The sequence below is a fragment of the Embiotoca jacksoni genome, unplaced genomic scaffold (assembly GCF_022577435.1).
Source record: "Embiotoca jacksoni isolate LCO1_2020_lvr unplaced genomic scaffold, fEmbJac1.0.p SCAF_16, whole genome shotgun sequence".
Classification (NCBI taxonomy): domain Eukaryota; kingdom Metazoa; phylum Chordata; class Actinopteri; family Embiotocidae; genus Embiotoca; species Embiotoca jacksoni.
Window position 1 is genome coordinate 9,632,706 of NW_027185296.1, and position 14,438 is coordinate 9,647,143.

Sequence of the window (14,438 nt, forward strand, 5' to 3'; positions counted from 1 at the left end):
TGTATATTTTTTGGGATCATTGATCATCATTCTTTAAAGAAACCCTCACAGCCTCCTTGTCACCAATGATGCAAAAAAAATATGAAAATAAAATAGAACTTGGTTGAACACAGCTGCGGGTCATTTTGACCCAAGGACAACAGGAGGGTTAAGTTATCTGGAACCTATAAATAAAATATGTAGAAGTAGGAAACATTTACTTTCCCAGCTAAATTATTGTATCATGTTAACACACTGTTTTCTCTCTGTACCATTGCATTACATGACAAGCAGTATATATGTGAGCAATAACCTTCCATTGGTAACCAAGGACCTGCAGTGTTGACTGGTCTTTGACAGCCTTTGATTCACAAAACTCATAAAAGACTGATTGACAAATGTCTGTGTGGGGAGACTATGGGACATTGTAGATCTTGATGTTTCACTCTGCTGCAGTTCCGTGTGAAGTTTAATGTCCACAAAACCTACACTCACTCCTCTTAGAAAACAGTCTACTACAATTATCAGGCATAGATGCTAGAGGAAAGCTGTCTGTGATGTGATGCAATAATGAAGCCTGGATGTTGTTGACCTTCAATTATGAAGCAGTTAAAGAAAGCTAGTAACATTTCTTATCTCACCGGGAAAAGAGGCTACAGGAAGCGGGCGAAGATGCCCTGACCTCTGTACACACAATGAAACTGATGGACTCTATTCACACATCAAACCGTGTGGCGGAGAAATCAGCTGAGACACATGAAAGACAGTTTGTTCTTAAAGGATGAGCTGCCTTTTTTCTTGTCAGATGGACAGAGGTCAATAAAAAGGCAATAATTAAAAAAAAATGTTGAGAAGAAGTGTGGGAAATATATATGTAATGTTTGGGAGTGGACACAAAAAATAACAAAAAAAGAAAAAAGAAAAAATTATACTGTAATTCTGGTGTGATCTTTCAGCCTCATTAAGGCATGGAAGTGGGACAATAGCATGCATGTGGGAGAGGCTTGGATATCACAAAATGTCATCTCTGTTTACTGCAGCCAAGCCAATGCACAATTAATACCAAATGACATTTCATTGTCTTTCTCTCATGCCATCAGCGGATATTACTCCTCAAAGTTTGCACGCATCTGAATAGTCAATAGAGCTGCATGAGGGAGAATCGAGCAGGGCTTTGTTTGAGACTTGACTTGGGCATTCAAATGCTGCCACTTCTTTTTTCTTGTGACTCTGTGAACCGTAACATTTCCCCAGGTCCAACACTATCTTTTACAGGATGCCTTAAGTTAAAACATAAGGACGGCATCAAAAAGACTGAGGACAGTCAAGAGATGCTTCTGACTGAAGGAGTCTTTTATATTAATGTGGAGTGCTTCAATTACAAAGAGTGCTTTAGGGTATGAGGGGGGGTGCTGTAGTAAATTGGTCTTAAAGCTCAAGCAGCCAATTTGCACTTACAACTGCTGATGACGGGGATAATTGCTTTTGCACTCCTCTGTTTGGGGAATGTTTGCATAAATTTCTGAGAACAAGAGCGGTGAAGGTAACTTCAATATGAACTGATTTTTTTGTTTTTTTATAAATCGTATTGGTTTCCAAGAGGAAGTCTATTGGTTCGATTCCTGGTCAGCTCGTCTTTTACCGCATGTCATTCCCTGGCTGTATTTCCCCATATTTCCTGTCTGTCTAATAAAAGAAATCACCAACAATAAATAAATGAAAACTTACATAGAATATAATAATGGCCACTCTGCACAAAGAACCTCAAGATCCTAGGAATTCTTTGCAAGAATCATGTTGAAAAATGTAGCCAATTAATAAGCTACATAATATCCCATAAATCTGACTGTATATTTACAAAATTTATGTTAATAGAGCCATTTTCAAGTAAAAAAACAACAACTGAATACTGATACTATAGAGTACAATCTGAGTATTTTATAATTTCTGATGCTTCAAGATGGTGATTGACTGTCTGGTGCAGTAGGGAGAAATGTTGGCATGCAAACAAACAGCCAGCTGTCACATCAAAGTGTGCAATATATCCGTCAGTCCACTACAGGATACCGTGTCTGTGTCACATTTTGCCTCACATAGGCGTGGAAAGTACACCCATCTATGACCACGGTCAAAAAGGGAGGTCATGACGAAATAAAAAGATTGATAGAGTCGATGTAAGGAGGAGGTCGGGGGTGACTAGACGGAACAAACACAGGACTCAAACCCAGAAGACTGATGTTTGAGTCCAGGAGAAAAGAGAAGTCAGAGTAGATTTCTTTTTACATAATGTAAGTAAATAACCTACATAACGTATTTAACTTACATAGCGAAAGTTAATTATCTTATGTGGTTTTTTTTTTTTAATGTAAAATTACTTATTTCAAACCAAACCATCATCTTTACATAACTGGAATTGTTGTGTCTTACTCTTGTTTTGGTGCCTAACACAACCAAAGTACAACTGTGTCACATTTAACCCAAACCATGAACTTTTTCTGAACCTAACATTTTATGGCTCTGGCCTTCTCAACCCTTTTCTGATTCCAACAAATGTGAAAAAAAAACAGTTGACGTTTACCCGAGAGGACGTACAGATGAATCTGCTGCCAAAGGAGATTCTCCAAAGTACTCGAGTGAGGGTGGAAATATTTTGTAAATGAGACATTTCAGGTTTTTTTTTTATTCTATAACATTTGCAAAAACTTCTAAAAATGTTTCACTGTCATTATTGCTTATCGAGTTGATGGGGAAAATGTTAATTATATGTTTTCAAAAATGAAGCTACATCAGTATAAAGTGTATAAAAAGTGAATGGGTCTGGATACTTTTTAGTTTGCTCGGGTATGTAAATAGAATATTCTGCAGACCTTTTGACTCTGTTGGATTTCAGTGACACATTTTAGAGAGATGTATTTCTTTCTTTACCTCAACGTGTAAAGGATCTTCCCATCGTTCCATATCCTGAGCAGCTGGTTGGGCATTGTAATCCAGTGGGAATCTGCATTCTTGGAGTTTCTGAAGATGGTGTCTGGTAGCCAAATTAGTCCGACCATATTGCTGTTCAGAGTCAGTATTTTCATGGTGCTGTTGTATCTGAGGCGGCTGTCTGTCCATGTCTGGGCAAAGATGATGTCAATTTCATACTCCTGAAAAAAATAACAATAACAAAAAAACATACAAGTTTCATTTGATGCCAAATCATTTTTTTTTTTTTATTTTTTTTATTTTTTTTTTTTTAAAACAACCTTACAAACACTGGTCTGTGGCTGCAGAGAGAAAAAGGGAGCAACTTCACCTGCTGCTCAAGAGTGTTGATTTTCTTTTTAAATCGCAGTGAAGTATGGAGTATGTGTTTCAGAAACACATCTCTGTTTCCATCTATCATTGATCACTCTCATGCTCCTGAAAGTGATGCCTTTATCATTTTACTTGTTTGCTGGCCTGTATGTCGAGAGCAGACTTCACCTGGCACCTCTCAGTAATCTGCTTTACTCACCACTGTGCTCAGTGGAACCTCCTAAAGGCTGCAGCTCCTTTTAGTGCTTCAAGTTCTTCATATTTGTGGACAGCAACGATTAAAGAGTGTGAAAATTATTACATTTTCAGTAAATTATGAAAACCTATCTCACACTAAATATTAAATGCTAAGTCTCCCTTCAGTCCCGGAGACCTTGAATTCAAAGTAAAGAGAGACTCAGACAGCTGATGGACTGACTGATGGCACACATGTTAACCAGTGCACCTGTGAAATTTCACAGTAAATTGATCAAATCGGTTCAATCACTGACTGCAGGCCAGACAGACACCGGTGCTCCTGAGGGAACTGATCCTAATCATTTTTATAAGACCTTGAGAGGATTTTCTTTTTTTTAAGTTCTCCTCCTAGAATCAAACTACAGATGATGCTGTTATGACACTGAGCCACCATTCACCCCTCATTTATGGTTATTTTAGATCAATTCAGCTTAATTTAACTTCTAATATGTCATGTCTGGTAATTATTATATATAGCCTGTTCATTATTCACCCAGCTTCACATGCACACTGGTCCCTGTTATGAATCTCAGCTGGATTTAATCATAATTGGAATATGATAAGGAGCATATTAAATACATTTGGATATTCATATCCCTGTGCGAGTTGGATATCATCTAGGGAATCTCACTTATGGATGTGGATATGGAGGTCCTGATTTTTATGACAGTTTTGATTATTTTTTCCAACATTAAAATAACATATCTTGCACACGATGTGTACATTAGGTCTGTATTAAAATGTGTTAAAGAATTTGATTATTTTCCAGCTGAAAAGATCTCCATTAAAACGTGCCTCTCAGCTTTCCATTAATGTTTTTTCTGTAATATTCAGTACCCTATAGTATTTTGAGAGGATATCAATGTGAACCTTGGCTTCAGCAAAATATTAAAGTTTTCAAACAGCACCCGTAGGTTTGGTTTACCTACAAAAATGTTGCTGAAACTAACACAATGCAACCATTGTAGCAACCCAAAGCAGCTTCGCTCACAACGTTCATCAGTTGTCATTAACTAGATGAAGTTAGATGTAACTTCAATGGGGACAGTTCAAGTTCAATCTAAGTTCCTACATTTTTAATCACCACAGTTGTCCAACCACCTTTCTGCCTGTATTCTTTGAGCCAATCAGTCCCCCATTAAACCTTGTCCTCTTGGATGTCCACAGAGTCTCAGCCAAAGTTCCCATTATTAATCAGCCATCTCTTCACCACCAATGTCTTAAATTCTTGTCAGACATTATGTGCAAAACTGCTATCTCCGACAAGATACCAGAAACTGTTTCAAAGGTCTTAATTATTCCTATCATACATCATTGGAAGTCACATTAAATCTGGTAGAAACGTGACAATTCAGATGTCTATTAGACTGATGTCGTAAAACTGATTATGCTTTTGGTGTACTCTGCAGTCTTTTCTTAAGATCTAAAACCAAATAAAAGCTTATTATTTTTCTATTTTTCATCGTGATAAATTGTCTCCATAAAAACAGGGTCACTATATAACCCTGGTGCAGTATACTGATGTGACAGTTTGTGGTATTTGTGATGATTTTAGCATCTGTAGGTTTGAAGTAAAAAAAAGGGAAGAGTTGATTCATGTGACTCACACATTTCCAAAGAGAAAATATACATCCTCAACATACATCCAGATACTGTTATACATGTTTATACAGGCGCATGATTTGATTCCTGACTCTTAAATCATATCTGAAGCACGATGTGAGTTTGTCTGTTAGCCTTTGGCATTGCACAAGGTTCTGCTGTGTCTGCTTATGTGAAATGAAATCTAAAACTCTAATATTGTGGACTTTGAAACTACATTTGATCAACTGGTTGGTGTATTAACAGAACAGTAAGTCTTAAAAACATTAAAAGCTCTTATGGTAAAAAGATGGTCTGCACTCATCTAGTGCTTTACCATCTTAGCAGTCTTAAAACACTTCACAGTTTGCCTCCAATTCACCGACAAACACACACATTCACACACCAGTGGCTGCTAGGGAAGGTGCTTGCCTTCTTAGGGAGCAAATTGCTGTTCAGTGTCTTGCAGAAAGGACATGTTGGCATGTGAACAGGAGGACCCAGTGATGGAAGCAGCAGCCTTGTGATTAGTGGGCAACTCACTCTACCATCGGAGACACAGCAGCCCCATAAGGTTCATATTTGCACAACAAAAGATACAAATTGAGAATTTTGTATGTGTAATGCAAATGAGTATGACTAATAAATAATCTAACCTGCTTCATAAAGCTGCTGCTGTCTTGAGTGGGGCACATACAGAGTCAGAAATCTGCTTAGCAACAGTTGACCTCTCAGGGTCTTCTTTGGCTACAATGCAGAAAAGATGTACAGCATAATGACATTAATGATAGTCTGCCCTCCTCCAGCTCTTCATACTGTCACCACCACCTCAAATGCATTTGACCTTTTACCCGGTCTCTGCACCAGTTTGTATAGCTCACCAATTAGAATGAGGTCTATAATTAAGGGAACCACTGGGCGCTCATGACCTTTAATTGTGTGGAGCTCAGAGGATTTGAAAAAAGCCCAAAACATTAGTGTTTAAAGACCAGGGAAAGAAAAGTGCTGCAGATCAAATACATAGAACTAACATTAGATGTGGCAAACACATCTGAATACTGAGCTGCAGATGGAGGGTGAGGGACAAATCAAACACAACACATCAAGATTTTCAGCTATTTAGACCTTTATAGGTAATTTAAACAATGCTGAAAGAGTATTGATCCCACTTTCCCTCCCAGCTTCCAGTCACTACAAGCGGCGTTGCTGTGAAGAAAATGGGTCTTTCACCTAAACTGCTTTGGAGGAGCTGCTACATGAAGAGGTCCCTCTGGGATTTTGCTGAAATATGCTATTTTTAGATTGTTGCGATAAAAATGGCTTGATTTTACGAATGCTTTTCTTAAAAAATAGCTCTTTTTTTTGATGAGGAAAAAAGTTGTGATTTTTTTTTTTTCAACTACTGCCTAGTCTTGTGTAATCATTGCCTATGATAAGAAACACACATCTCAGATATTATTATTTTTTTTTAACATAGAGATGGGCTCAAAGTTAAAAAAACAAATTTTATTTTTTTTATTTTTTTTATTTAAATCAACACATGAATAAATCATGTTTCAACAAAAACATGTGCAATCTCTTTTGTCTGGAAGTGTGTGGACATTTTTTTTCTCATTCCCATGATAGGACCACATTTTGCATAAACTTTCTGTTTTTCTGGTCATTCCAGTTTTTCTGGTCAGCCAGCATGTGGTTTGTTCTGATGGTGGAGAGGTTGCGGATCCTTAATGACTGTAAACAAGGAGTTATGTTTGTTTTGGTTGGAGAGACTTACTTTGCTCGGTAATACCTTCAGCAGAGCTTCTTTTCTCTACCTATTTATGGTAAAACTGTGGGAAATTTACAAAATTGCAAAGTCTGGCAAATATTGCAGATTTCTTGGATTTCTTGGATACACAAGATCGCCATTTCCTGGAAGGACTGATTAAGGCTGCTGATGTAAAGGTACTGCACATAGTCATGTTCAATTCAGAGGTACTGCTGTAAAGTACAAATGGAGCTCCCATGATAATTTTATTCAGACTAAAGCACAGAGCAAAGTTTCTCCTGGGACACAGAAACACCTTCTGTCACTGTAACAAGCATAAATGGGAGCTAAAGTTCTATATAAGGAAAAGCTTCATGTTACAATATACAATGACAGTGTTTCCAACATTTTGTTCACAGTTTGTGAAATGCTCTGTCCCATTCTAATATCACAATGCCCCTCTGCACAAAGCCAGGTCCATAAAGAAATGATTTTTCCAGTTTGGTGTGACCTTCATCACATCCACCACCTTTGGAATGAGCAGCAATGTCACCTGCGAGCCAGGTGTTATCAACATCGCTGTTGGACCTCACTGACACTCTTGTGGCTGAACAGGAGCAAATCTGTGCAGCAAGGTTTCAGCATCTGGTGGAAAGTGATGTCCTCCCATTAAAAAAAATGACCCCAGAAGTAATTTGTGAAAGTAGCATTTTAAGGCCCACATGTTTATTGTGACAGGGCTCTCGTGCCAATGAGGAGGAATTAAGGCTGCGTAATTATAGCGCCACAACCTCTGCATAGGTAAGAGGTCGGGGTGGATCGATGGGTCAACAGAACAGTGGTCTTTAACATGGTAGACTGCTGTTTGTTTTCTGTTTCTGATAGTCATTGTGAACTTTAATCATAACCTTAAAGGAATATTTTCAAAGATCTGTTTTCGTTCTTTTAGGCGGCACCCTTGGCGATAAGCACTAATTGCAGCTGTGTTTTCTGGCTTCATTTCCCCGAGATACAAAGTGTCACCTTTGTCATGACAGTCAATTGGCACAACACACAAGAGAAGTTTGTCTTCAGGGCTCCTTGCTACAATGCTTTTCGAACAAAAATTCAACCATTTCCTCTTTCCTGAGCCCTTTCAGGTAGAAAACCGTAAAGGTAAACATCCCCCAAAGAAGTTTACAATTCGAACACTTGCTGTAACTTGTCAGACAATTATTTGAATAAAAATGTCAAGAGATAATTATTTTAACTGTCACCATAATGACAAATGTCCTCTGTTTTAACCAAGTGAAAACCAACCGTAACGTCACCCATTGGTTTGTGAATTACCGTTCTAATACCTCGAAATCTGCATTTCGGCCGTTTCCATCTATCTGTTTTAAAACCAGAAGTGACCATATTATTTGGCCGAGCTTGGGAGGAGCGATCGTTAGATGTGACTCAATGTAATTGGGAACCTAACTGACAGACACGCCCTTCCATTTTTGAAGCCTAAAATCTAAATAATGATGGAATTATTTACATATCGACCACCTGAAAACTAACAAGAAGGAATGACTTCAGCGAATGGCACATCATGACTTGCGGAAAAAATGTATTGACTCTTGAGAGACATTGAATGGGAGTCTGTGGAGCCGGAGGCTTTTTGAAACCAACCCTTAGTGGCTCTCGGTGGTATTGCACCACGATCTTTCTGTAAACCTAATCAAGCTGTTTTTGTGCCAAAATCTGACCAAATGGAGGTAAAAAATACTTTTGCTATACCTCTTTGAGTGATATTACACAGGTACCATTTCAAGAGACACTCAAATGATTCAGAGGGTAGGAACAAACATCTATATCGTTGTGGAAAGCCTGAAGCCAATAGGCTGGAGGTCATGTTCAGGTGTCCTCATACCTTTGGCATGATTTGCATGCATAAATTTGAAGTTAAACAGCAAAACTGGAGGTTGCCTAAAAATACAGGAGGAACAGGAAAAACAGGAGTGTTAGTGGATATGGGTGAACGGCTGAAATAAGGAGATAGAGGCGGGGACTATTTGCACAAAGTTGCAGGCTACATATACAGTAAGTCACTTCAAAGGCCTTCTGGGAAAAATCTTTAAAATGTGGAATTTTGATAACTAGGGATGGGTTTTTAACGGTTTAATGGATGCGGGGGACTTTAAACGTATGGCCACACCTTATCAATGTTTTCACAATTGTGTTTCTCTTCAACTACCAAGGCAAAACTGCTGCTTTTCTCTGCCCACTGTGATTCAGTGAGGATTTACTCTTTAAAGATACAGTGGGGCAAAGGGAAATGTTTAGTTCCATAATTCATCATTCTCTCCTGTCAAATCAGGCCGGGTCACACTGAATAGATTTACTCTTATAATGGAATATTTCCCCATCAATTTTTAAATCATGTGGACAAATGGGAATACTAATCATTATTGAAAATGTGCACGTGGCTTAATGTCGACTCTGATGTACGTGGAATTATCCTGCCACAGTTTACCCATTGTTTAATACAACCAGAATACAAATGAGGCAGCTAGCGGGCTGACTAATGGCTCGGGATGGAATATACAGGTGAAATGTGAGGCAGCCTGGCAGAAGCCACCTACCAGGATAACACTGCTACCCTGAGCTGCCTGCAGTGGTGCAGCTTTCATTTCTGTGAGAAACAAGTGTAGACATATTCCACTGACCTTCCTGCCCTCTTATGCAAATAAAGCTTTATTAATGACTTTTTTGAGATGCAAAAAAAAAAAAATTATAGATGAACCTTGTTACACTGTATGATGCCTGGGTTGTGTAGTAGAGCCATAATCATCATGGCATAATGTATGCAGAGTGCAGGTGTCCTTGTAACATAACACACTCAGATTCCCTTCTATCGCCCTGCATGGAATTATGGGTCTATAAAATGGTACTGTAACTCATGTATTGTAACTGGTGCAAACATGCTATGAAGAATACATAATATACTGTATATTATATAGTTATACAATCAGTAGGTTCAGATTTTGTGTAGAAAAACTGCAAATGATGTTCGTATCTTAGGTTTTTAACAATAACATGCAACATTGCACAGTCAGTTAACATTAGAGCTCTTCATACTTTTCACTTTATTAACATCAAGCTAATGCACTGCTACAATACGTTATCATTCCAAGGACGTCAAATACTGCCGTTGTGTCACTGCTGTTGTCGTCAGAGAGATATGCACAAGGTATGTGTAAAGCCCCATGATGAGGTGGGTCAAAACGGTCAAATGATGAAGTACAAATGGAGTAAAACCTGCAGAGGGAGAAGGTCAGGGATGTTTGGATGGAACAAACCCAGGATTTTTACCGCTGCTTTTTTTTTTAAGTAAGCCAAACCTTGATCTTTTTTAACCATGACCACTGGTGTCTGTTGGTGTCTAAATGTAAAGCACCTTGAACTGAGGGGCTCATGCATCTTTGATAAAACATCATTATGTGACATCCTGGGAATTAAAACATGTTTACAACACACAGTTAGCTAGTTGCAGTGAGCTGTAAAGTTGTAGTTAACGCCAAACCTAACTGTGCACCACAGATCAACTCTAAACTCTGATCTATAAACTGTGTCTGGCTGTGGAGGTCTGGGTCACATGACCTCATAGATGGGGACATGTGTTCCCGCTTTGAGAACTTTAAGACACGTTGTTTGAACCAATCCGGACTCAGACTTTTCATTGAAGTTCAACATGCCTGTAAACAGTGACCACATAACACTGAATATGGAACAAATTCCTTGTCTTTTGGTTGTACCAATATGAACCTTCTGGTGGAGTGCCTGTGTGCTCGGCAGAATAAACTACATTTTAGCCTTCTTTTGTTGCACTGATGTATTTGTTTTTTCACAAGGATTTGTGACTGCACCATTTTTGCCTGACATTACTGTGAACTGAAGAACTTCAAGGACTGTGACCTCCATGTTTCAGCTCTCCCACAAACTGAACAGAAGTACTTTTAGAACAAGTACCTCATTTTAAAACACAAAACAGTCCTTTCCTCCCTCTTTTCAACTCCTTTGTTTTCACTGCAGTTCAAGGGAAGTATTATCTCTGATTCACGATATGAAAAAGCCTGTGGACATCCATATGTGAGCCAAATTAAAATTTTCTGAACTTTATATTTTGTATAGTTCATTCAGAAGTCCAGCTCCGGTCACTGCACCAGTTTTAAATTAGGCCAAACAAACAGCCCCGGCTCCGCAGTGTGAAGCTGGCACTTAATGACTATGCACACACAAAAAGGCACATACTGTATCTGTCCTGTGCTTTGAGACATCTTGTCATGTTCCTTTACTGCCTTAAAGTCTCACATTGTGTCCTCATTAGAGGCAGCAAAAGGTCATACGGAAGGTGGAAGCAAACTTTATCACCCACCTGGTGGGACCTCCTGCTTGGGGGCACAGATACAGTATGTTGCGGCTGGAAATCTCTATAATTCACAATTAGACTGCATTTTGATTCAGGGCACTTTGATGGAAGACAACCCAAGGAGCACTTCCTCTGTGATAAAACTTTATGACTCACACACATTGTGTCCGAACCTTCCCTTTGAATTGACGTGTAAACAAGGAAGGAACTGCACTAAAGACATGCAGGTCAAATGAACAGGAAACTCTGAACTGCCCATTGGGTATACCCCACCTCTCACCTGGTGCATGCTGGGAAAGGCTGAGTGGGTATGAAAAATAAATGGATGGATGAAGGCTGGAGTTTGTTAAGAAAAAGCTTCACCACCCTCAAGGTACCTTAATGCTACACAAAGAATGCTTGTTATTGTCGTGTATTATTTATGTTTCACAGTTCAATTAACTGAATCAACCCTGACTGAATTGTCCAGCTTAATCTGTTCTCTTAAACATTGTAGTTACTCTTTTATTTTACTCTGCATAGGCTATCACACAAACCATGGTAGCTACAGAGGCTCTCCCTAGTCTCATTTTTCGTTTTCTTTTTTTTTTGCATAAACTAAAGATTTTCTAGTTGAGTAACTGACGCACTCACAAAGAGAGATAAACCTACTTCCACATCTCACGGTGGGTACAGCCACAGTGCTGCTGGAGTGCACTGAAACAATGCTCTGACACTTTTTTCTCGGAAATAAAATGCTTTTAGTTTGACAGTTTGATTGATCTGCTTCCGTTTGCCCTTTTAAAGTTACTGCATTACTCTGACTCAACACTTCCCGTTTCTGTTTCAAAATAAAAGCCCTCTCGCGTTCCAGTAGACAGAAACTTTAACAAGAGTTTTATTCTGAAACATTTGCAGGAACGTGCTGTGACTAAAATTGCACAATAACACTATAGATGAGTGATCCAGAACAACCGTATGAAATAAATAATTCTATTTTTGACTTTATGAAATGAAGTGATTTAAATATACATTATTGACTGTTAACTTGCCACAATAGGAACAGTTATAATGAAACCTTAGGAACAAAGCCACAACTTAACTGACTTAACTTTGTTTTTTGAAGTAAATATAGCTTCTGAAGCAGTTATGTATTACACCTTACTACTACTGAATGTCTCCAGCAGCTTTTACAGTGGCTGGCATTGTAATGCTCATGTCTTCAAATCAACACAGTACAAAACCAGTTCTGCGGATGAGGTACTGTCTGTCTCTAACAACACACAGAGGACGCTTTGTGGTCACACAGGTATCGTGAAAGTTATGAACGATGGTAAAACAGGAAAGATATTTTCGCGAGTTCATTGCATGCTGGTTGAATCACGCTAACCCCATTATAATATTCCACTGAGACCTGTTCTGTTTGTGGCGTTACCAAGAGCCTCATTATATGATCCTTGTGCTGATGACTTCATTACCCAAATCTTCCAGCCAGAAAAATAAAAAAAAATCAGATGCAAAAGCACACATTTTATTTTTGCATGAGTCATCCTGTCAACCAGTTGAACCACTTATTGTAAAATAATTTGTATGTTGTGGATGAAAAATTATCAAGGTCATGGTGTATTACAGCAGGCAAGAGCCAAACAATTAGAGTAGGCTACAAATTTCAGGAACGTTACAAATTGATATTGTGCTTGGAGCTAAAGAAAGACACAGAAACAACGATGTTGCAGGGTTCTTGCCAGCAGCTCACTTATGCAGTAGGAAATGAACTGGCATGAATGTTGTATTTGTCTGGGCATCCAGTGTATGAGTGGGCAGCTCTCCCCACAGGGTGAGAATAGCATCAGCAACCCCACTGGCACCAGCTTTTGTTTTGGCAAAGTTTCCGTGATTACACGGGGTTGCTTTGGACACTGCATGACCCAAAAGTATAAAAATAACTTCTTTATAATTACACAGATGCTGTCTTCTCCAACTTAACATATTGTTTATTGATTATTAAAACATAGCTGAGAGATATTGTATCTTCCCAATAGGTCCTCCATAGTGGGTTTCATTGTCACTATTTTCAAATTAAACAGTTTCATAGAAATCACTTTTTCTTTGTGATGGTTGTCCTCTAATCTTTAAAACTGCATAACTGATGCAGTGTCCTGGAAATGAAGGTGCCCGATGCAAAAATTATATCACCACACCACTTGGGACCATAAACTGTATAAAAAAAAGTGCAGTCAATTCAGAAGTGGATTAAAGTGCAATAGCACTGAGGGCCACTGGGGGTGGCTCCAAAGAAACCTGTGACTTGATAAATCTGCAGTTAAACTTTGCTCATGAAATACAAAGTTAATATATTTTTGCCAAAAGTCATTATGGTGTGTGACGGCCACTACCTTACCTGCTGGTGTGTGTGTGTGTGTGTGTGTGTGTGTGTGTGTGTGTGTGTGTGTGTGTGTGTGTGTGTGTGTGTGTGTGTGTGTGTGTGTGTGTGTGTGTGTGTGTGTGTGTGTGCGCATGCATGTTGTTTAACTATTTCCATTGTCATTGAAGGTGGCCAAGAGGCGTGGCTGTGCAGGTTGGCCAGATTTCCCCAGCGCTCCCCTGGCTCTCTCTCCTCATCAGGACGCATCCCCGCCGGCGTTTGCACGCCTTTGTTTTCATTTATCTTTTGTTCTCTTTATTTACTTATCAAATACTTTTTCTCATCGCCATCATCCTATCCCTCCCATTTTTGTCAAAGCTTAAGAGCCGGGTTATGACACGTGTCATTCACTAAATTTGTCTCTTCTGATATGTTTCCTGTTGGTCCATCTGAAAATAATCCCATTGTAATGGTTATCCATGTTCCCGTTTTGCATTTACCATTACTTCACAGGTTGGTTTATTAATTCTTAGGCAGACCATAAAACGAATACCAGATTTTGTCATTTTATTGAAGTTTATTGAAGTTTTGTAGTTGAACAGGATGAAGACAAACATACCAAGAAACTGTCGGGTTGTGTGGTTCTGTTCTGATGAATCCGATATGTGGTTTGGTGAGAACTGTGTGCTCTTCCTGTACCTGTGCCCACCCTGTCCTGTTTCCTGTGCCCTTTATATACAAAACTCAAACACCCCTGTGTGTCCAATTACTGCCACCAGGTGTAAAAAAAAAAATAACGTTGCAAAACATCTAACAAAATAATGCAACATGCCAACAATAACAGAATTAGCTCCTAC

At 38.9% G+C, this 14,438-nt stretch overlaps 1 protein-coding gene across 1 annotated transcript in view; it reads right to left on the reverse strand.

Annotated features, from left to right (window-relative positions):
* The window catches only part of LOC138198985 (gamma-aminobutyric acid receptor subunit gamma-3), a 53,643-nt gene that overhangs the window by 19,954 nt on the left and 19,251 nt on the right, over positions 1-14,438 (reverse strand). Inside the window, exon 4 of the mRNA XM_069150823.1 lies at positions 2,905-3,125. Coding sequence (XP_069006924.1) covers positions 2,905-3,125 — 221 coding nt within the window. The remainder of the gene's footprint in view (positions 1-2,904; positions 3,126-14,438) is intronic.